At 40.0% G+C, this 24,730-nt stretch overlaps 1 protein-coding gene across 1 annotated transcript in view; it reads left to right on the forward strand.

Annotated features, from left to right (window-relative positions):
• The window catches only part of TTN (titin), a 317,246-nt gene that overhangs the window by 267,164 nt on the left and 25,352 nt on the right, over positions 1–24,730 (forward strand). Inside the window, exons 278-288 of the mRNA XM_089523020.1 lie at positions 57–17,159; positions 17,923–18,219; positions 18,316–18,903; positions 18,996–19,298; positions 19,426–19,722; positions 19,999–20,286; positions 20,384–20,683; positions 20,792–21,094; positions 21,236–21,541; positions 21,640–23,406; positions 23,512–23,808. Coding sequence (XP_089379146.1) covers positions 57–17,159; positions 17,923–18,219; positions 18,316–18,903; positions 18,996–19,298; positions 19,426–19,722; positions 19,999–20,286; positions 20,384–20,683; positions 20,792–21,094; positions 21,236–21,541; positions 21,640–23,406; positions 23,512–23,808 — 21,849 coding nt within the window. The remainder of the gene's footprint in view (positions 1–56; positions 17,160–17,922; positions 18,220–18,315; positions 18,904–18,995; positions 19,299–19,425; positions 19,723–19,998; positions 20,287–20,383; positions 20,684–20,791; positions 21,095–21,235; positions 21,542–21,639; positions 23,407–23,511; positions 23,809–24,730) is intronic.

Genomic DNA, 24,730 nt, shown 5'->3' on the forward strand with positions numbered 1-24,730 from the left:
ATAAAATTACTCTGACCAAATGTCTTCTTTTCTTTTCTTTGTTTTCCTTACTGTAGATCCACCAGGACCTCCTTCAAATCCACGAGTAACTGATACAACAAAGACTACTGCTAGCCTATCGTGGGGAAAACCTCATTATGATGGTGGACTTGATATTATTGGTTACATTGTGGAGCACCAAAAGGAAGGAGAGGAAACATGGGTGAAAGATACCACAGGAACTGCTCTAAGAATTACAGAATTTGTTGTTGCTAACCTCCAACCAGGAGCCAAATACAATTTTAGAATTATCGCCATTAATGCTGCTGGTGCTGGTGAACCAGCAAAAATTCCAAACGTTGAAATAAAGGAACGTGAAATGGCTCCTGATTTTGAATTAGATGCTGAACTGAGGAAAACTCTCGTTGTTAGAGCTGGACTGAGCATTCGGATATTTGTTCCAATTAGAGGGCGTCCAGCTCCTGAAGTTACATGGACCAAGGATGATATCCCACTCAAAATACGTGCCAATATTGAAAATACAGATTCATTCTCTCTTCTCATTATCACAGAATGTAATCGATATGATGCAGGAAAGTACGTAATGACTCTTGAAAATGCTGCTGGCAAGAAGACTGGCTTTGTCAATGTAAAAGTCCTGGATACCCCAGGGCCACCAATAAATCTTAAACCCAGAGACATATGTAAAGACAGCATCACTCTCCAGTGGGATATGCCTCTAATTGATGGTGGTTCACGCATAACAAATTATATAGTTGAAAAACGTGAGTCTACAAGAAAGGCATATTCTACCATCACAACCAAATGCTCAAAATGTTCCCTTAGGATTCCTAATTTGGCTGAAGGATGTGAATATTACTTCAGAGTACTGGCTGAAAATGAATTTGGAATTGGTGAACCTGCTGAAACTGCTGAACCTATAAGAGCATCTGAAGCACCATCTCCTCCAGAAAGCCTTAATATTATGGATATCACAAGGAACTCAGTCAGCCTTGCTTGGCCAAAGCCAGAACATGATGGTGGTAGCAAGATTACTGGATATGTAATTGAAGCACAGAAAAGGGGTTCAACTCAGTGGACACATATCACTACTGTGAAAACATTAGAATGTCTGGTGAAAAATCTAACTGAAAATGAAGAATATACTTTCCAGGTTATGGCAGTTAATAGTGCTGGCAGAAGTGATCCAAGAGAAAGTAGACCAGTTGTTGTGAAAGAACAAATGATGCTTCCAGAATTTGATTTACGTGGTGTTTATCAGAAAACAGTAATTGCTAGAGCTGGTGACAATATCAAAGTTGAGATTCCTGTGCTTGGTCGTCCAAGGCCAACTATTACTTGGAAAAAAGAAGACCAGTTGCTTAAACAAACCCAAAGAATAAATGTTGAAAATACTGCTACTGCAACAATCTTAACTATTAATGAATGCACAAGAAGTGACAGTGGCAGATATCCACTCTCAGCTAAAAACATTGTTGGTGAAGTGAGTGATGTTATAACTGTACAGGTGCATGATGTTCCTGGACCTCCCATAGGACCAATCAAATTTGATGAAATTTCATCTGACTTTGTCACCTTTTCATGGCAGCCTCCACTGAATGATGGAGGGGTTCCAATAAGTAACTATGTTGTAGAAATGCGTAAAACTGACAGCACCACATGGGCTGAGTTAGCAACTACTGTCATACGTACCACATTCAAAGCTGCTCGTCTCACTACTGGAACTGAGTATCAATTCCGTGTTAAAGCTCAGAACAGATATGGCTCAGGTCCAGCTATCAGTTCAGAGAATGTAATTGCTACCTACCCTTTTAAAGTCCCTGGGCCTCCAGGCACTCCTCAAGTGATTGCAGTCACAAAGGATTCAATTAGTATTAGCTGGCATGAACCTCTTACAGATGGAGGAAGTCCAATTTTGGGATATCATGTTGAAAGAAAAGAACGAAATAGCATTCTTTGGCAGACTGTAAGTAAAGCCTTGATATCAGCCAACATCTTCAAGTCAAGTGGTCTTACAGATGGCATTGCATACGAATTCCGAGTCATAGCAGAAAATATGGCAGGCAAAAGTAAACCAAGCAAGCCATCTGAGCCAACGCTTGCTCTAGATCCTATTGATCCTCCTGGTAAGCCAGTTCCTCTCAACATCACAAGGCATGCAGTAGCACTCAGGTGGACCAAGCCTGAATATAATGGTGGTTTTAAGATAATTGGTTACACTGTTGAAAAGAGAGATCTTCCCAATGGCCGATGGCTTAAGGCTAACTTCAGCAATATACTAGAAACTGAGTTCACTGTTAGTGGTCTCACAGAAGATGCAGCTTATGAATTCCGTATAATTGCAAGAAATGCTGCTGGTGCTGTTAGCCATCCGTCTGAACCATCAGATGCAATAACATGCAGAGATGAGATTGAGGCACCAAGGATAATGGTTGATGCTAAATATAAAGACATTTTAGTATTAAAAGCAGGCGAAGTTTTCAAACTCGAAGCTGATGTCTCAGGTCGGCCTCCACCTACTCTTACATGGACAAAAGAAGGAAAGGAGCTTGAAGATACAGCAAAATTAGAAATGAAAATAGCAGATTTCTCAACAGTCCTTACGAATAAGGATTCTACACGAAGGGATGGAGGTGCATATACACTTACAGCTTCAAATCCAGGTGGCTTTGCCAAACATATTTTCAATGTCAAAGTTCTAGACAGGCCTGGTCCTCCAGAAGGTCCTCTGGCTGTGTCTGATGTTACCACAGAGAAATGTGTCCTGTCATGGTTGCCCCCTCTGGATGATGGAGGTGCAAGTATTGATCATTATGTTGTTGAAAAACGTGAAACTAGTAGGTTGGCATGGACATCTGTAGCCACAGAAGTTCCTGTAACAAAATTAAAGGTCACAAAGCTATTGAAAGGCAATGAATATGTGTTCCGTGTTATGGCTGTTAACAAATATGGAGTTGGTGAATCTCTAGAGTCAGAACCTGTTCTTGCAGTAAATCCTTATGTAGTACCCGATCCACCCAAGACACCAGAAGTTACAGCTGCAAACAAAGATTCTATGGTTGTATGCTGGGGACATCCTGATTCTGATGGTGGAAGTCCTATAACCAATTACATTGTAGAACGTCGTGACAGAGCTGGATTACACTGGGTGAAATGTAACAAGCGGATTGTCACTGATTTACGTTATAAAGTATCTGGACTCACAGAAGGTCATGAATATGAATATCGAGTAAAGGCTGAAAATGCTGCTGGCATAAGTGAACCAAGTCCCAACAGCCAGTTCTACAAAGCTGCTGATACTGTGTTTAAGCCTGGTCCACCTGGCAACCCTCGGGTCTTAGATACAAGCAAATCTTCCATTACAATTGCTTGGAATAAGCCAATATATGATGGTGGCTCAGAAATCACAGGCTACATGGTAGAAATAGCATTACCTGATGAAGATGAATGGAAAATTGTAACTCCACCAGCAGGACTGAAAGCTACTTCCTTTACCATCACTGGCCTAAAAGAAAACCAGGAATACAAAATCAGAATATATGCCATGAACTCTGAAGGCATTGGAGAACCTGCTCTTGTTCCTGGAACACCAAAGGCTGAAGAAAGGATGCTGCCTCCAGAGATTGAACTGGATGCAGAACTACGTAAAGTTGTGACTATTAGAGCTTGCTGTACTTTAAGACTTTTTGTTCCAATCAAAGGAAGACCAGCACCTGAAGTAAAATGGACACGAGAACATGGAGAGTCTTTAGACAAAGCCACTATTGAATCTACAAGCTCTTATACACTGCTTACTGTAGGAAATGTGAACAGATTTGACAGCGGCAAGTATATCTTGACTATAGAAAACAGTTCAGGGAGCAAATCAGCATTTGTAATTGTAAGGGTTCTTGATACACCTGGAGCCCCACAGAATCTAAAAATAAAAGAGGTCAGCAAGTCATCTGTCACTCTTACATGGGACCCACCTCTCATAGATGGTGGTTCTAAAATAAAGAACTATATAGTTGAAAAGCGTGAAGCAACAAGAAAAGCATACTCAACTGTTATGGCCAATTGCCACAAGACCAGCTGGAAAGTTGAACCATTACAGGAAGGTTGTAACTATTATTTCAGAGTCCTTGCAGAAAATGAATATGGAATCGGTCTTCCTGTTGAAACATCAGAATCTGTTAAGGTATCAGAAAGACCTCTTCCTCCTGGAAAAATAACTTTATTGGATGTAACAAGGAAAAGCGTATCCTTGACCTGGGAAAAACCTGAACATGATGGAGGAAGCAGGATTTTGGGCTACATTGTTGAAATGCAAAGCAAGGGCAGTGACAAATGGGCCACATGTGCCACTGTAAAAGTGACTGAAGCTACTGTAACTGGACTAATCCAAGGTGAAGAATATTCCTTCCGAGTTTCTGCTCAGAATGAAAAAGGAATCAGTGATCCTCGACAAATGAGTGTTCCAGTTATTGCAAAAGATCTTGTGATACCACCAGCCTTCAAACTGTTGTTCACCACTTTCAGTGTACTAGCAGGTGAAGATTTAAAGGTTGATGTTCCATTTATCGGTCGACCCAAGCCATCTGTAGTATGGCTTAAAGATAATGTGCCACTGAGACAAACTACTAGAGTAAATGAAGAAAATACAGACAACAACACTTTACTAACAATAAAAGAAGCATGTAAAGAAGATGTTGGACAATATTTAGTCAAACTTTCTAATTCTGCGGGTGAAGCTACTGAAATTCTTAGCATTGTTGTCCTTGATAAACCTGGACCTCCAACTGGACCAGTAAAGATTGATGAAGTCACTGCAGACAGTGTTATCATTTCTTGGGAACCACCCAAATATGATGGTGGCAGTTCTATCAACAATTATATTGTAGAAAAACGGGACACCTCTACTACTGCTTGGCAGATAGTTTCAGCTACTGTTGCCCGAACAACTCTGAAAGCATCTAGGCTGAAAACTGGAAGTGAATATCAGTTCAGAATTGCTGCTGAAAATAGATATGGGAAGAGTACATATCTCACATCAGAATCTGTGGTTGCCCAGTATCCATACAAACTACCAGGCCCACCTGGAACTCCATATGTACCAGAGGTCTCCAGGGATAGCATGGTTGTGTATTGGAATGAACCTGTCAATGATGGTGGCAGTAAGATCATTGGCTATCATTTGGAGCGTAAGGAAAGAAATAGCATCCTCTGGGTTAAATTAAACAAAACACCAATTCCTGACACTAAGTTTAAAACAACTGGACTCGAGGAAGGACTTGAATATGAATTCAGAGTTTATGCAGAAAATATTGTTGGTATTGGAAAGGCAAGTAAAGGTTCAGAATGCTATACAGCTCATGATCCTTGTGACCCTCCAGGTCGTCCAGAACCTATCATTGTCACACGAAACTCTGTTACTCTTCAGTGGAAGAAACCAGAGTATGATGGTGGAAGCAAGATCACAGGCTATATTGTTGAAAAGAAGGAGTTACCAGATGGTCGCTGGATGAAAGCAAGCTTTACAAATGTAATTGAGACTGAATTTGCAGTAACTGGCCTAATTGAAAATCAAAGGTACGAGTTCCGTGTCATTGCACGAAATGCTGCAGGTGTCTTCAGTGAGCCATCTGAAAGTTCAGGAGCAGTCACAGCAAGAGATGAAGTTGATCCACCTCGTATAAGTATGGATCCCAAATTTAAAGAAACACTTGTACTACATGCTGGTGAATCATTCAAGATTGATGCTGATGTTTATGGCAAGCCACTACCTTCTATTCAGTGGCTGAAAGGTGATAAGGAACTGGCAAACACAGCACGCTTGGATATAAAAAGTACTGACTTTGCCACAAGCCTAAGTGTTAAAGAAGCCATTCGTGTTGACAGTGGACATTATGTACTGCTAGTGAAGAATGTTGCAGGTGAAAAAACAGCTTCTATTAATGTCAAAGTTCTCGACAGGCCTGGCCCACCTGAAGGGCCTGTTGTCATAACAGGAGTTACAGCTGAAAAATGCATGTTGTCATGGAAGCCCCCACTACAGGATGGTGGCAGTGACATTTCACACTACATTGTTGAAAGAAGAGAAACAAGTCGCTTAGTTTGGACTTTAGTTGATGCCAATGTACAAACCCTTAACTGCAAAGTTACTAAACTTTTGGAAGGCAATGAATATATCTTCCGTATTATGGCTGTAAACAAATACGGTGTCGGCGAGCCTCTTGAATCTGAGCCTGTTCTTGCAAAAAATCCTTTTGTGGTGCCACTTCCACCAAAGGCCCCAGAAGTCTCAGCAGTTACCAAAGATTCGATGATTGTTGTATGGGACAGACCAGCCTCTGATGGTGGCAGTGAAATTTTGGGTTATGTACTAGAAAAACGTGACAAAGAAGGCATTCGATGGACAAGATGTAACAAGCGTTTGATAAGTGAACTCCGATACCGAGTCACTGGACTTATAGAAAATCATGATTATGAATACAGAGTTTCAGCTGAAAATGCAGCTGGCCTCAGTGAACCCAGTCCACCTTCTATTTATTATAAAGCCTGTGATCCTATATACAAACCAGGTCCTCCTAATAATCCCAAGGCAACAGATGTTACAAGATCTTCAGTTTTCCTTTCTTGGAGTAAACCAATCTATGATGGTGGCTCTGAAATTCAAGGATACATTGTTGAAAAGTGTGATGTAAGTGTGGGAGACTGGGACATTTGTACACCACCAACTGGAATTAAGAAAACAAACATGGAAGTGGAAAAACTGTTGGAGAAGCATGAATACAAATTTCGTATTTGTGCTGTTAATAAAGCAGGAGTGGGAGAGCATGCTGATGTTCCTGGAACAATTATTGTTGAAGAAAAACTTGAAGCTCCAGACCTAGATCTTGATATGGAACTGAGGAAAGTTATAAATGTAAGAGCTGGTGGTTCATTGAGATTATTTGTTCCTATCAGAGGGCGCCCAACTCCTGAAGTAAAATGGAGTAAAGTGGATGGTGACATCAGAGAAGCAGCTATGATTGACATCACTAGCAGCTTTACCTCACTGGTTCTTGACAACGTTAACAGATTTGACTCTGGAAAGTACACTCTCACTTTAGAAAACAGCAGTGGGACGAAGTCTGCCTTTGTCATTGTAAGAGTCCTAGATACTCCAGGTCCTCCAATTAACCTGAAAATTAAGGATATCACCAAAGATTCTGTTTCCCTTGCATGGGAGCCCCCTTCGATAGATGGTGGAGCTAAAATTAAAAATTACATTATTGAAAAGCGTGAAGCCACAAGAAAAGCCTATGCAGCTGTTGTAACAAACTGCCATAAAACATCATGGAAAATAGATCAGCTTCAGGAGGGCTGCTATTATTACTTCAGAGTTTGTGCAGAAAATGAATTTGGAATTGGCCTGCCTGAAGAAACAAGTGATCCTGTTAAAGTTGCTGAAGTTCCTCAGCCTCCAGGAAAGATAACTGTGGATGATGTTACAAGAAACAGTGTTTCATTGAGCTGGGCAAAGCCTGAACATGATGGTGGAAGTAAAATCTTACAGTACATTGTGGAAATGCAAGTTAAAGGCAGTGACAAATGGTCAGAGTGTACACGTGTCAAGGTTCTTGAGGCACTTGTTACTAATCTAACCCAAGGAGGAGAGTACCTCTTTAGAGTAATAGCTGTAAATGAAAAGGGTAAGAGTGATCCACGGTCCCTTGCAGTTCCAATAACGGCCAAGGATCTAGTTATTGAGCCAGATGTAAGACCGACCTTCCACAGTTATAGTATACAAGTGGGACAAGATTTAAAGATTGAAGTACCAATAGCAGGTCGACCAAAGCCTACAATTACTTGGACTAAAGATGGCATGCCATTAAAACAAACTACTAGAGTTAATGTCATTGATTCACATAACCTTACCATCCTAAATATTAAAGAGACCACTAAAGAGGACAGTGGGATGTATGAGATTGCAGTTGCTAACGTTGTTGGACAGAAATCTGCATCTATTGAAATTATAACACTAGACAAACCCGATCCTCCTAAAGGCCCTGTTAAATTTGATGATATTAGTGCTGAAAGCATTACATTATCATGGAATCCTCCAGCATATACTGGTGGCTGCCAAATTACTAATTACATTGTTCATAAGCGAGATACAACCACCACAGTGTGGGAGACAGTTTCAGCTACTGTTGCAAGAACTACCCTCAAAGTGAGCAAACTGAAAACTGGTTCAGAATATCAGTTTAGAATATTTGCTGAAAATAGGTATGGACAGAGCTTTGCCCTGGAGTCTGAAGCAGTTGTTGCTCAGTATCCCTATAAAGAGCCAGGACCTCCTGGTACACCATTTGTGACGACAGTTACAAAGGACTCTATGGTTGTACAGTGGCACGAACCAATCATTGATGGTGGAAGTAAAATTTTAGGTTATCATCTGGAGAGAAAGGAAAAAAATAGTATTCTGTGGACTAAAGTAAACAAGACAATTATTCAAGACACCCACTATAAGACAACCAACCTCGAAGAAGGAATTGAATATGAATTTAGAGTTTCTGCAGAAAATATTGTTGGTGTTGGTAAAACAAGCAAAGTTTCAGAGTGCTATGTAGCACGTGATCCATGTGATCCCCCAGGATGCCCTGAAGCTATTGTTGTAAAAAGAAGTTCAATTACACTTCAGTGGACTAAACCAGAATATGATGGTGGCAGCAAAATTACAGGCTATGTAGTAGAGAAACGTGATTTGCCTGAGGGCCGCTGGATGAAAGCAAGCTTTACCAATATAACTGAAACTCAGTTTACTGTAACTGGCCTTACTGAAGACCAAAGATATGAATTTAGAGTAATTGCAAGGAATGCTGCTGGAGCAGTAAGTAAACCTTCTGATAGCACAGGACCAATAACAGCCAAAGATGAAGTTGAACTTCCAAGAATTTCCATGGATCCCAAATACAAAGATGTGATTGTTGTAAATGCAGGAGATACATTCAGACTTGAGGCAGATGTCCATGGCAAGCCAATTCCTACTATTATGTGGTTGAAAGGTGATAAAGTTCTTGAAGATACTGCCCGATATGAAATAAGGAATACTGACTTCAAGGCCTTGATTACTGTAAAAGATGCAATACGTATTGATGGTGGGCAATATATTTTACAGGCCTCCAATGTTGCAGGAACAAAATCAGTACCGATAACAGTAAAAGTACTTGACAGACCAGGGCCACCAGAGAGTATTCAAGTTTCAGGAGTAACTTGTGAAAAGTGTTCCTTAGCATGGGTTCCACCAATCCACGATGGTGGCAGTGACATTTCTCACTACATCATTGAGAAGAGAGAAACAAGTCGCCTTGCTTGGACAGTTGTTGCTTCAGAGGCAGTAGCTACAATGCTGAAGGTAACAAAACTTCTGGAAGGAAATGAGTATATCTTCCGCATAATGGCAGTTAATAAATATGGAGTTGGTGAACCCCTCGAGTCTGCACCAGTCTTAATGAAAAACCCATTTGTTGTTCCTGGTCCACCAAAGTCCCTTGAAGTCACCAATATTACAAGGGATTCTATGACTGTCTGCTGGAATCGTCCAGATAGTGATGGCGGCAGTGAAATTATTGGCTACATTGTAGAAAAACGAGACAGAGCTGGTATCAGATGGGTGAAATGTAATAAACGCCGAATTACAGATTTACGATTAAGAGTCACAGGATTGACAGAAGACCATGAATATGAATTTAGAGTGTCTGCTGAAAATGCAGCCGGAGTGGGTGAACCAAGTCAAGTTACTCCCTACTGGAAAGCATGCGATCCTATGTTCAAGCCTGGCCCACCCACAAATGCCCATGCTGTAGATACTACCAAGAATTCAATTACGGTTGCATGGGGCAAACCTATTTATGATGGTGGCAGTGAAATCCTGGGGTATATTGTAGAAATTTGTAAAGGTGATGAAGAAGAATGGACAGTAGCTACTCCACAGACAGGTTTAAGAGTCAATCGTTTTGAGATCAAAAAGCTAATTGAACATCAAGAGTATAAACTAAGAGTGTGTGCCCTCAACAAAATTGGAGTTGGTGAAGCTGCAGCAATTCCTGGTACAGTTAAACCAGAAGATAAACTTGAGGCTCCAGAACTTGATATTGACTCAGAGCTAAGGAAAGGAATTGTGGTTAGGGCAGGTAGCTCTGTCAGGATAAATATACCATTTAAAGGACGCCCTACTCCTGAAATTACATGGTCTCGAGAAGAAGGAGAATTTACAGATAAAGTTCAAATTGAAAGAGGCCTGAATTACACACAACTATCAATTGATTACTGTGACAGAAATGATGCTGGAAAGTATACGCTTAAGCTGGAGAACAGCAGCGGATCAAAGTCTGCATTTGTCACAGTTAAAGTACTTGACACACCAGGACCACCACAAAATCTAGTCGTCAAAGAAATAAGGAAAGATTATGCTGTACTGACATGGGAACCTCCAGCTAACGATGGAGGTGCAAAGATAAAGAACTATGTGATTGACAAACGTGAGTCAACCAGAAAAGCATATGCCAATGTGAGTGCAAAGTGCAGCAAAACAAACTTTAAAGTTGAAAACCTTGCAGAAGGGTCAATTTATTACTTCAGAGTTATGGCTGAAAATGAATTTGGAATTGGTGCTCCAGCAGAAACTGCAGATGCCTCCAAAGCTTCAGAACCACCTTTGCCTCCTGGGAAAGTAACACTCACTGATGTGACTCAGAGAAGTGCATCATTTATGTGGGAGAAGCCTGAACATGATGGAGGCAGCAGAATTATGGGATACATTGTTGAAATGCAGCCAAAGGGGTCTGATAAATGGAGTGTGGTAACTGAAAGCAAAGTATGCAGTGCTGTTGTATCTGGTTTAAGTTCTGGACATGAATATCAATTCCGTGTCATAGCATATAATGAAAAAGGCAAAAGTGATCCTAGGCCACTGGCAGTTCCAGTCATTGCTAGTGACCTGACAATTCAGCCAAATTTCAAACTCATGTTCAATACATATACTGTACAAGCTGGAGAAGACCTTAAAGTAGAAGTACCCTTTATAGCTCGGCCAAAGCCTACTATCACTTGGGAAAAAGATGGTCAGCCTCTAAAACAAACAACCAGAATGCACGTTGAAGATACACCAACAACTACTACTTTGTTCATTAAAGAAAGTAACAAAGATGACTTTGGGAAATATTCTGTAACAGCAACCAACACTGCAGGCACAGCAACAGAGCATCTTAATATAATTGTGCTTGAGAAGCCTGGTCCACCACAAGGACCTGTCCGCTTTGATGAGGTTAGCTCAAATTATGTTGTCTTATCATGGGAACCACCAGCATACACAGGTGGCTGCCAAATATCCAATTACATTGTAGAGAAACGTGACACCACTACCACTGCCTGGCAGATGGTATCTGCCACTGTTGCAAGAACAACTATTAAAGTAACAAAACTTAAAACAGGTGCTGAATACCAGTTTAGAATCAGTGCTGAAAACCGTTATGGAAAGAGCACTGCATTAGATTCTAAACCAGTTCTTGTGCAATATCCATACAAGGAACCAGGACCACCAGGAACACCATTTGTTACCATAGCTACCAAAGATTACATGATAGTACAGTGGAATGAACCAGTTAATGATGGAGGAAGCAAAGTTCTTGGATATCACCTAGAACGCAAAGATAAAAACAGCATTCTTTGGACAAAATTGAATAAGACCCTCATCCAGGATACAAGATATAAAACAGAAGGCCTTGAAGAAGGTCTTGAATATGAATTCAGAGTTTCTGCAGAAAACATTGTTGGCGTTGGCAAGGTTAGCAAGACATCTGAACTGTATGTTGCCCGAGATGCTTGTGACCCACCAGGCCGCCCTGATGCCATTGTTATCACAAGAAACTATATAACACTAAAATGGAAAAAACCTGAATATGATGGTGGCAGCAAAATAACTGGATATATTGTGGAAAAGAGAGAATTGCCTGAAGGCCGTTGGATGAAAGCCAGTTTTACCAATGTAATAGAAACTGAGTTTACAGTAACTGGTCTTGTGGAAGAACAAAGATATGAATTCAGAGTAATTGCAAGAAATGCAGCTGGTAGTCTAAGTGAACCATCTGAAAGTACTGGACCAATTATTGCTAGAGATGAAGTTGAAGCACCCAAAGCTTCACTGGATCCAAAATACAAAGATGTCATTGTTGTTCATGCTGGGGAAACATTTGTTCTTGAGGCTGACATTCATGGCAAACCTATTCCTGAAATCACATGGGCAAAAGATGGAAAAGAATTTGAAGGTGCAACTGCAAGGATGGAAATAAAGTCTACCATTCAAAGAACAACTCTCACGGTCAAAGATTGCATCAGAATAGATGGAGGCCTTTACACACTTAAACTGAGCAATGTTGGTGGCACCAAGTCTATACCAATCACTGTAAAAGTGCTTGACAGACCTGGACCTCCAGAAGGTCCTTTGAAAGTTACAGGTGTGACGGCAGAGAAATGTTACCTGGCATGGGGACCACCATCACATGATGGTGGTGCTAGCATTTCCCATTACGTCATAGAAAAGAGAGAGACAAGTCGGCTTTCATGGACACAGGTGGCCTCTGAGGTGCAAGCTCTGAACCACAAAGTAACCAGGCTTCTCCCAGGCAATGAGTACATTTTCCGTGTAATGGCTGTTAACAAATATGGAATTGGTGAGCCACTGGAATCTGAGCCTGTCCTGGCACGCAATCCATACAAACCTCCAGGTCCTCCTTCAACACCTGAAGTTTCCGCTATCACAAAAGATTCTATGATTGTAACCTGGGGCCGTCCCGCAGACAATGGTGGAGCTGAAATTGAAGGTTATATATTAGAAAAGCGAGACAAAGATGGCATCCGATGGACCAAGTGCAATAAAAAGAGACTGACAGACTTACGGCTCAGAGTAACTGGACTTACAGATGGCCATTTCTATGAATTTAGGGTTTCTGCTGAAAATGCTGCTGGTGTTGGAGAACCCAGTGAACCATCAGTTTTCTATCGTGCCTGTGATGCAGTGTATCCCCCAGGCCCTCCCAGCAATCCAAAGGTGACAGATACCTCCAGATCATCTGTGTCACTTGCATGGAACAAGCCTATTTATGATGGAGGTGCTCCTGTTAAAGGATACATTGTGGAATTTAAAGAAGCTGGTGCTGATGAATGGACAACCTGCACACCACCATCTGGATTGCAAGGAAAACAATTCACAGTAACAAAACTTAAAGAGAATAGTGAATATAACTTCCGCATCTGTGCCATGAACTCAGAAGGAGTGGGAGAACCAGCAACTATACCTGGCAGTGTTGTTGCTGCTGAAAAAATTGAACCACCTGAAATTGAACTTGATGCAGATCTCAGAAAAGTAGTCACAGTACGTGCCAGTGGTACCTTGCGTTTGTTTGTCACCATCAAAGGCAGACCAGAGCCAGAAGTAAAATGGGAAAAAGCAGAAGGCACTTTAAGTGACAGAGCTCAGATTGAGGTTACTAGTTCTTATACAATGCTGGTAATTGATAATGTCAACAGATTTGACAGTGGTAAATATAACTTGACTCTAGAAAACAATAGTGGCAAGAAATCTGCTTTTGTTAATGTGAGAGTGCTTGACACACCAAGTGCACCTATAAACCTGACTATCAGAGAAGTGAAGAAAGATTCAGTGACATTAGCTTGGGAGCCTCCACTTATTGATGGTGGAGCTAAAATTACAAACTACATAATTGAAAAACGAGAAACTACAAGAAAAGCCTATGCCACTATTACAAATAACTGTTCCAAGAATGTCTTCAAAATTGAACAGCTACAAGAAGGATGCAGTTACTACTTCCGTGTCTTGGCTGCAAATGAATATGGAGTTGGTTTGCCAGCAGAAACATCTGAACCAGTTAAGGTTTCTGAGCCACCATATCCACCTGGAAAAATAACTCTTGTTGATGTTACACGCCATACTGCTACTATTAAATGGGAGAAGCCTGAGAGTGATGGTGGCAGTAAAATAACTGGCTATGTAGTTGAAATGCAAACTAAAGGAAGTGAAAAATGGAGCATGTGTACACAGGTTAAGACATTAGAAGCAACAATATCAGGATTATCTGTGGGAGAAGAATATACTTTCCGAGTCTGTGCTGTCAATGAAAAAGGAAAGAGTGATCCAAAGCAGCTTGGAGTCCCAGTAGTTGCCAAGGATATTGAAATCCAGCCTTCTGTTGAACTACTTTTCAATACTTTTAGTGTTAAAGCTGGTGAGGATCTTAAGATTGATGTGCCCATCAGAGGAAGGCCAATTCCAACAGTTAGCTGGAAGAAGGATGGAATACTTTTAAGAGAGACAACTAGAGTAAATGTCCAGACATCAAAAACATCAACATCGCTAACAATCAAGGAAGCGTCAAGAGAAGATGTAGGAAGTTATGAATTACACGTTTCAAATAGTGCTGGCTCTACAATAGTTTCCATCACTGTAATTGTACTTGACAAGCCAGGACCTCCAACTGCATTACATATTGATAATGTCAGTAATGACAACATAACCATATCCTGGAAACCCCCTGAGTATGATGGTGGCTGTCAGATTAGTAATTATATTGTGGAAAAGAGAGAAACATCTACAACAGTGTGGAGCATAGTGTCAGCAGCAGTTGCACGAACTTCAATTAAAATATCCCGCTTAACCACAGGATCAGAGTATCAATTCCGTGTTCGTGCAGAAAATCGCTATGGCAAGAGCACCCATGTTGAAACAACCCCTGTTGTTGCAGAATATCCATTTCATCCTCCTGGGCCACCTGGTACTCCCAAGGTTGTACATGCAACTAAAATCTTCATGCTCGTCAGCTGGCAGGAGCCAGTTAATGATGGAGGAAGCAAAATACTTGGTTATCACCTTGAGCGTAAAGAAAGAAGTAGCATCCTTTGGACTAAAATAAATAAGACTCTTATAACTGACACACAGATGAAGGTCACAGGCCTTGATGAAGGACTGCTGTATGAATATCGTGTGTATGCTGAAAATATTGTAGGAATAGGTAAATGTAGCAAATCATGTGAGCCTGTTGCTGCAAGGGACCCATGTGATCCTCCTGGCCAGCCAGAAGTGACTAATATTACAAGAACATGTGTCTCACTGTCATGGACCAAACCAGAATATGATGGTGGTGCTAAGATCACAGGATACCTTATTGAACGGAAAGAGCTACCAGATGGTCGTTGGTTGAAGTGCAACTTCACCAATGTACAAGAAACCTTCTTCGATGTCACAGGCCTTACTGAAGATCAGCGTTATGAATTCCGTGTCATAGCAAGAAATGCTGCTGGATTATTCAGTGGACCATCCGAAACAACAGGGCCAATAACCGTAAAAGATGATGTTGATGCTCCAAGAATTATGATGGATGTCAAATTCAGAGATGTTGTTGTTGTTAAAGCAGGAGAGATTTTGAAAATTAATGCTGACATTGCGGGACGACCCTTGCCAGTAGTTTTTTGGTCAAAGGATGGCAAAGAGATTGAGGAACAAGCAAGAGTTGAAATTATCTCGACAGATCACACTACTGCAATAACTGTTAAAGACTGCATTCGACGTGATTCAGGACAATATGTGCTTACACTGCAAAATGTTGCTGGAACAAGATCATTAGCTGTCAATTGCAAAGTACTTGATAGACCAGGTCCCCCAGCAGCCCCACTAGAAATCAAAGGACTTACTGCTGAGAAGTGTCACCTTTCATGGGGTCCACCTCAAGAAAATGGAGGTGCAGAAATTGATTATTATATTGTGGAAAAACGTGAGACCAGTAGAATTGCATGGACTCTTTGTGAAACAGAGATCCCAACAACATCCTGCAAAGTGACAAAACTACTTCGAGGAAATGAGTATATCTTCAGAGTGATGGCTGTAAACAAATACGGTGTTGGTGAACCACTGGAAAGTGATGCCGTCAAGGCTCTAGATCCTTTTACTGTCCCAACTCCACCTAAATCTTTAGAGATTACTAGTGTGACTAAAGAATCCATGACCATCTGCTGGGCAAGACCTGACAGTGATGGAGGTAATGAAATTTCTGGATATGTGATTGAAAGGCGTGAGAAAAATAGTCTACGGTGGATACGTGTAAACAAAAAGCCCGTTTATGATCTAAGAGTAAAATCATCAGGCCTTCGTGAAGGATGTGAATATGAATATCGAGTATATGCAGAAAATGCAGCAGGGCTCAGTCTTCCTAGTGATCCTTCACCTCTAATTAAAGCTGAAGATCCTATTTTCCTGCCATCACCTCCAAATAGGCCCAAGATTATGGACTCTACAAGGTCACACATAACAATTGGTTGGACAAAGCCATTATTTGATGGAGGTTCTCCTGTTACTGGATATACAGTTGAATACAAGCTGACTAGTGAAACCAATTGGTCAACTGCTATTCAAAACTTAAGAGGCACAGAATATACTGTAATTGGCCTTACACCAGGAGCCGAATATGTTTTCAGAGTAAGATCTCTCAACAAAGTTGGTGCTAGTGACCCAAGTGAGATCTCAGAACCTCAAATAGCAAAAGAAAGGGAAGAAGAACCTGCTTTTGATATTGACAATGAAATGAGAAAGACTTTAATTGTGAAAGCTGGCGGATCATTTACAATGAATGTGCCTTTCAGAGGAAAGCCTGTCCCAAATGTACTGTGGAGTAAGCCAGATACTGATCTCCGTACACGAGCAAATATTGATTCTTCAGATAATCGTACCTCACTTACCATTGAAAAAGCAACCAGGAATGATTCTGGAAAGTACACATTGACATTGCAAAATATTGTAAATACAGCTACTTTGACATTAGTTGTGAAAGTTCTTGACACACCAGGACCTCCATCTAATATTGTTGTTAAAGATGTAACAAAAGAATCAGCTGTCTTATCTTGGGAAGCTCCTGAGAATGATGGAGGTGCTCCAGTAAAGAACTATTACATTGAAAAGCGAGAAGCCAGCAAGAAAGCCTGGGTCACTGTTACCAACAATTGTCATCGTCTTTCCTATAAAGTCACCAATCTACAAGAAGGTGGAATTTATTACTTCAGAGTCTCTGGAGAAAATGAGTTTGGTGTTGGAGTTCCTGTTGAAACCAAAGATGGAACTAAAATAACAGGTTGGTTCCTTAAAATATGTTTATTCAAATGCTTTATCTATTATTTATTTATAGTAATTTATAAGCCAAAGTCATAGCATAAATCAATAAATATATTTATTAGTAAAAGAGCAACATCAAATACAAATAAAATACCTTGGTTCCATATTAAAAATCCCCATGTTAAAACTGGGGATGCCAACTATAATCTGGCCAAAGATATAGCAGTGCACCTCTCTAATTTTAAGCGATTAAAAAGTGAAGATAATCACTTGATAAGTAACATACAGGATCATATCTGCCAATAAGTAACTGGACACTGAGAAAATTTACAGTAATCTGGTTCAGGAATGTTTCTGTAAAAATAATGGTTTAAAACATAAGGATTACTATTTACCACTTGAACTTACCTACAAGGACAAATATGTGGTTCATTGAATGTGAGAGCTGCAACATCTGTCACCACATTGCTTGCCAGAGTTGATTCAGTTGATTATTTATTTGAAGTAAATCCCATTTAGTTAATTGAATCTTATTCCTAAGTAATTGTTTATAGAGTTCTAGTCTTTATTTATTATTTGTGCTCATACTGTAATTGACTGCTATTTATTGTAGTCATGGGTGCTTTTTCTGAATGCACTTAGAAACAAATATTATTCATATATACATGGAAGATAAAATATACTACTTTCCCATGTAAAATATACACTTGCTAAGTATATTGAAAGCATGCAGAATGCATATTTTCTTCTCATTTCATCTTCTTACGCTTCTTATTCTTCAGAAAAACCAAGTCCACCAGAAAAACTGGGAGTATCAAGTGTTACTAAAGGCAGTGTCTCTCTTGTGTGGCTAAAGCCAGAACATGATGGTGGAAGCAGAATTGTAGGTTATCTTGTTGAAGCTCTGGAAAAAGGGCAGCAAAAATGGGTCAAGTGTGCTGTGGTCAAGACAACTCATCATGTTGTTCAAGGTCTCAAGGAAAATACAGAGTACTTCTTCAGAGTATTTGCTGAAAACCAAGCTGGTCTAAGTGATCCCAGAGAGCTTCCTATTGCTGTTACAGTTAAAGAGCAACTGGGTATGTCTTCCACTATTAATGAAAAAACTCATATCAATTTAACTAAAATATCCTCCCGAAGCTTTATTTTTAATACAATGTAAATGTATTTTTCAGAATCTCCTGAGGTTGACATGAAAGGTTTCCCGAACCACACAGTTTACGTAAGAGCAGGTTCAAACCTAAAGGCTGAGATTCCAATTTCTGGAAAGCCACTGCCAAAGGTGACTTTATCCAAAGATGGCATCCCTCTCAAACCAACCATGAGGTTCAACACAGAAACCACAGCAGAAAGTGTTATAATCAACCTTAAAGAAAGTGTTGCTACTGATGCTGGTAAATATGACATCACAGCTGCCAACTCCAGTGGAACTACTAAATCATTCATTAAGATTGTTGTCCTCGATAGACCTGGTCCTCCTGTTGGCCCTGTTGTTATCAGTGATATCACTGAAGAAAGTGTTATCCTTAAGTGGGAGCCACCACGTTACGATGGCGGAAGTCAAGTTACCAACTACATTGTGCTGAAAAGAGAAACAAGCACTGCTGTGTGGTCTGAAGTGTCTGCAACTGTTGCCAGAAATATGATTAAAATTACGAAGCTAGTGACAGGAGAAGAATATCAATTCCGTATCAAAGCAGAAAATCGCTTTGGCATAAGTGACCATATCGATTCAGCATGTGTAACTATTAAATTACCTTACAGTAAGTGGCTTCATGTTTGTTTTTGTTTTCTGAATTTGTGGATATACACTTTAAGATTTATTAATGTTTATATTGCATTAATATTTATTTAGCAACCCCTGGACCACCTTCCACACCATGGATCACCAATGTAACGCGAGAAAGCATTACGGTTGGATGGCATGAGCCTGTTTCCAATGGAGGCAGTGCAGTCACTGGCTATCATCTGGAGATGAAAGACAGAAACAGTATTTTATGGAAGAAAGCAAATAAAATGGTTATACGCACAACTCATTTCAAGGTCTCCAATATTACAGCTGGACTTATTTATGAATTCAGGGTATATGCAGAAAATGCAGCTGGGATTGGAAAACCAAGTCATCCATCTGATGCCGTTCTTGCTATTGATGCCTGTGGTATGTATGCAGCTGGAAAACATCTTGTATGAAATAATGAATTTAATGGAAAGTATGTCATTGATGAGCTGGTGCTGAATAGTTGTGCAGTTCCTAATTACAAATGTAATTATTTTTCATGTTGCAGAGCCTCCAAGAAATCTTCGTGTCACAGATATTTCCAAGACGTTTGTTAGTCTTTCTTGGATACAGCCAGCTTTTGATGGTGGTAGCAAAATTACTGGCTACATTGTTGAGAAACGTGATCTTCCGAATGGAAGATGGACAAAAGCAAGCTTCACCAATGTCATTGAGACTCAGTTTACCGTATCAGGATTAACTCAGAGCTCCCAATATGAATTCCGTGTTTTTGCTAAGAATGCTGCAGGCTCAATCAGTAACCCATCAGATGTTTTAGGTCCTATCACCTGTGTGGATACATATGGTAAGAATTTTATAAGTGCACAACAACTGATATCCAGTTTTATTTCTGTTTACAGAAATCTTTCTTAAATTCAAGATTCTGATTTGACAGTACTGTGTTGATACAAATTTACCTTTTCCTGTCAGAGGTTATAAAAATATATTAATTTGTACTGAATTTAATTCATTACTGCATTAGTATTCTTAACCAAAAGTTGTTTAAAGTCTTTTTGAGGAGAGCATTTGAAAAAGTCTTTTTAATTACACTTTTATTTTTACTTCTCTTTATTTTATTAAGGTGCACCTGAAATAGATATACCGCCAGAATATACAGAAGTTGTCAAATACAAAGCTGGCACTTTAGTTAAGCTGAAACTTGGAATTTCCGGAAAGCCCATACCTACAATTGAATGGTTCAGAAATGATAAAGAAGTGCAAACCAGTGCCCAAGTATCCTTTGAAAACACCACTGAATTTTCATCCATACTGATCAAAGATGCAACTCGTCTTAATAGTGGAAACTATGAACTGAAACTAAAAAATGCCATGGGTTCTGCTTCTGCCACTGTTAGAGTACAGATACTTGGTATGTTTTTGGGGGAACTTGTGTGTCCGTTTGTAAAACTCCCTTGGCTGTATCCATTGTACATTTTAAAATATATAACTTTCTCTCATATCAACAGATAAGCCAGGACCTCCAGGTGGACCTGTACAGTTCAGAACAGTCACTGCTGAAAAGATTACCCTTATGTGGGAACCACCAGCAGATGATGGAGGCGCTAATGTGACACATTATATTGTTGAAAAACGTGAGACAAGCCGTGTGGTATGGTCTGTAGTTTCGGAAAAACAAGAAGAATGCATTGTTACTACCACAAAAATCATAAAAGGAAATGAATATATATTCCGTATACGAGCTGTAAACAAATTTGGTGTTGGTGATCCACTGGAATCTGATGCTGTTGTAGCTAAGAATGCTTTTGGTAAGTGAAACACTGTTAATTCATACATTATTAAAGATTTCTATAAAACAACATTCCCATTTGATTGCACTGACCTGATGCGATTTTTATTTTAATAAAAAAATACAGTTACACCTGGACAACCTGGTATGCCAGAAGTTACTATGATAACTAAGCAATCAATGACAGTAGTCTGGAGCAGGCCTACTGTGGATGGTGGGAGCGAAATAAGTGGATATTACCTTGAGAAACGTGATAAGAAAAGTCTGAGCTGGTTCAAGGTCACTAAAGAAACCATTCGTGATACCAGACAGAAAGTGACGGGATTAACAGAAAACAGTGAATACCAGTTCAGGGTTTCTGCTGTGAACGCAGCTGGACAAGGTCCCTTCTCTGATGCATCTGATTTCTTCAAAGCAGCAGATCCTATTGGTAAGAAACCATGCACGTGGATGTTTACAAATTTAACCAACAAATTATAGACATTCTTTAAACCTAATGAAGGTATGTTCTACTGATTGCTATTAGCCATCATTGTTTTGAAATCTTATTTTTGTTATTTGAATTTTACAGATAAACCTGGACCACCTGTTAAGCTAAAGGTTGTGGATACGACAAAGACCTCTATCACACTTAGCTGGGCTAAACCAGCCTATGATGGAGGAAGTGCAATTACCAGCTATGCTATAGAAAAGAGAGAGGGGGAGGAAGAAGAATGGGCTGTGGTCAGTGCAAGAGGAGAAGTGAGAACCACAGAATATGTTGTTTCTCATCTTCAACCAGGGATCAATTACTACTTCCGTGTAGCCGCTATAAATTATGCTGGACAAGGTGAACCTATTGAAATGACAGAACCTGTACAAGCTAAAGACATACTTGGTATGTAAATTTTTTCTCTCTATTATTTTCAGTGTTTTGTATTTCTAGCTTTCCCCAAATACAGTATTAATCATTTTCTTTCCTACTTTATTTTGCAGAAGAGCCAGAGATTGATTTAGATGTGGCCCTCAGAACCTCTATTGTAGCCAAAGCTGGTGAAGATGTACAAATAATGATTCCATTTAAAGGAAGACCTCCCCCAACTGTCACATGGAGAAAGGGTGAAAAGAATCTTGGTACTGATGAAAGATACAACATTCAGAACACAGAATCGTCCACACTCCTTAGTATTCCTCAAGTCACTCGCAATGATACAGGAAAATATGTCCTCACAATTGAGAATGGAGTTGGAAAACCAAAAACTTCATTTGTGAATGTTAAAGTACTTGACACTCCATCTGCATGCCAGAGGCTGACTCTTAAAAATGTTTCTCGTGGAACTGTGACATTACTATGGGAGCCCCCACTCATCAATGGTGGTTCTGAAGTAACAAATTATGTTGTTGAAAAAAGAGATGCTACAAAGAGAGCTTGGTCTTCTGTTACAGCAAAGTGTTCCAATACAACATTTAAGATAACTGGTCTGTCAGAGAAAACTCCATACTTCTTCCGTGTTTTTGCAGAAAATGAAAATGGATTGGGTGAGCCTTGTGAAACCTCAGAACCAATAAAAGCTGCAGAAGTTCCTGGACCTGTACGGGATCTGACCATGAAAGATTCAACTAAGACTTCTGTCACTTTACAATGGAACAAACCTGAATTTGATGGTGGTAGCATCATATCAGACTATGTAATTGAAAAGAGACTGAAGGAGGAAACAGAATGGTCCTTTGCAGGGACAAGTAAAGCATGTGAATTTGAAATTGATAAGCTTAAGGAACTTACTGTTCTAGAATTCAGAGTGTCTGCTAGAAATGAAAAAGGAAAAAGTGATGGTGTTACCACTGGGCCAATTACAGTTAAAGACTATGTAATAACACCTGAAGCAGACCTTTCTGATATTCCTGGGGGACAGGTAAGTGTGAGAATAGGATATAATGTACACATTGAATTGCCCTATAAGGGAAAGCCAAAACCAACAATGAGCTGGCTAAAAGACAACATTCCTCTTAAAGAAAGTGAACAGATTCGCTTCAAGAAGACAGAAAACAAAATAACGTTAAGCATTAAGAATGTGAAAAAAGAAAATGGAGGCAAATATACCTTAATTCTTGAAAATGGCGTTCACAGAAAGTCATTCCCAATTACAGTTATAACACTAGGCCCTCCATCAAAGCCAAAGGGACCTATCAAACTAGAAGAAATCAAAGCAGATAGCATGGTTCTTTCATGGGGTGCTCCTGATGATGATGGAGGAGCAGAAATTACTGGCTACAGTGTTGAGAAGCGGGAAACTTCACAAACCAATTGGAAAATGGTATGTTCCAGTGCAGAAAAGACGACATTCAAAGTTTCCAACCTGGTCAAAGATTCAGAATATCAATTCCGAATCCGTGCAGAAAACAGATACGGTGTGAGCCCACCACTTAACTCCATAGAGGTCATTGCAAGACACCAGTTTAAACCACCAGGTTCACCAGGGAAGCCTGTTGTTTATAATATAACAGCTGATGGGATGACCATATCCTGGGATGCTCCAGTTTATGACGGAGGTGCAGAAATTATTGGATATCATGTAGAAAAGAAAGAAAGAAACAGCATCCTGTGGCAGAAAGTAAATGTTTCACCAGTATCTAGTAGAGAATACAGAATTACTGGATTAATGGAAGGCTTGGACTACCAGTTCCGTGTATATGCAGAAAACTCAGCTGGATTGAGCTCGGCCAGCGATCCAAGCAAATTGACTTTAGCTGTGTCTCCAGTTGGTAAGTGATTTATCATTCATATTATAGAACAATCACCTTCATTCACATCACTGTATGCACTTATGCTGATTTATATTACTATGTGTCCAACTATCTCCCTTTCAGATCCACCTGGCACACCTGACTACATTGATGTGACTAGGGAAACTATTACTCTTAAGTGGACTGCACCTCTTCGTGATGGAGGCAGCAAGATTGTAGGCTACAGTATTGAGAAACGTCAAGGAAGTGGCGATCGCTGGGTCCGATGCAATTTTACTGATGTCAGTGAATGCCAGTACACGGTTACAGGACTTAGCCCTGGTGATCGATATGAATTTAGAATACTTGCAAGAAATGCTGTTGGAACTATTAGCCCTCCTTCTCAGTCTTCGGGCTATATCATGACCAGAGATGAAGCTGGTAAATTCCCTTTATTAATAGTACAGCATGTTGTGCAGAACCCCAGACTCTGGGGCACACTAGATTATTTATGTTTAGAGTGGATGACTATGGACTTCTGGTGACTAGCTTACTATCTGCCTAACAGTTAATTCTCACTATTCCTTCCTAATAATACTTTACCCTTCCTGCAAAGCAGCTCTTTTCACATCAGATAAATTGAACCATTAAGTCTCTACTTTAAGTGTTCTACTTTCTATTTAGTGTCCTTTCTAGACACAACTTGTATTGTTATCAGTCAAATAAGAAAAAAATGCTGCCTTCGTCTTTTAAATCCATTTGCATTTGGCAATGATTTACTCACTGTTTCAAACATAGAAGGGATAATGCTGGAAGTAAAATGTCCCAATCAGCTAGTACGCTTCCTAGATACTACAGGTTGTAATTAGTTAAGAAAGCTGAGTGCATTGTTAAAGTCCTTTGTTTGGTGTCTTGAACACTGTAGGGGTGATGGTTTCTTCTCAGCCTCTTCCATTCCACCCGAGTCTTGATGACAATAGCACTTGTCACCTTGACACTAGGAACAGGAAATTAGACACAGATAAAGTTGTTCCAAGCTTCCCATATCACGGAGACAATTCCTGCTGGTTGGTTTGATTCCTCACCAGGGATTGCCATGTCCAGAGCAGGTCTCCTCAACAGAGTCACTAAAGTGGACTGCAACACAGAGCCATCTTCAACCCAGAAGCCCTTCCTAATAATACAGTCAGCACTCCATATCCAGAGATTCCTTATCCATGGATTCAATCATCCATGGCTTGAAAATATTCCCCAAAAATATAAAGTCCAAAAAGCAAACCATGATTTTGGCATTTTATATAAAAAACACCAATTTAGTATACCCTTATATATAATGATACTTGAGCATCCACGGATTTTGGTA

Source organism: Sceloporus occidentalis, unplaced genomic scaffold, assembly GCF_023333645.1.
Source record: "Sceloporus occidentalis isolate IW3139 unplaced genomic scaffold, rSceOcc1.0.p SCAF_4, whole genome shotgun sequence".
Lineage (NCBI taxonomy): Eukaryota > Metazoa > Chordata > Lepidosauria > Squamata > Phrynosomatidae > Sceloporus > Sceloporus occidentalis.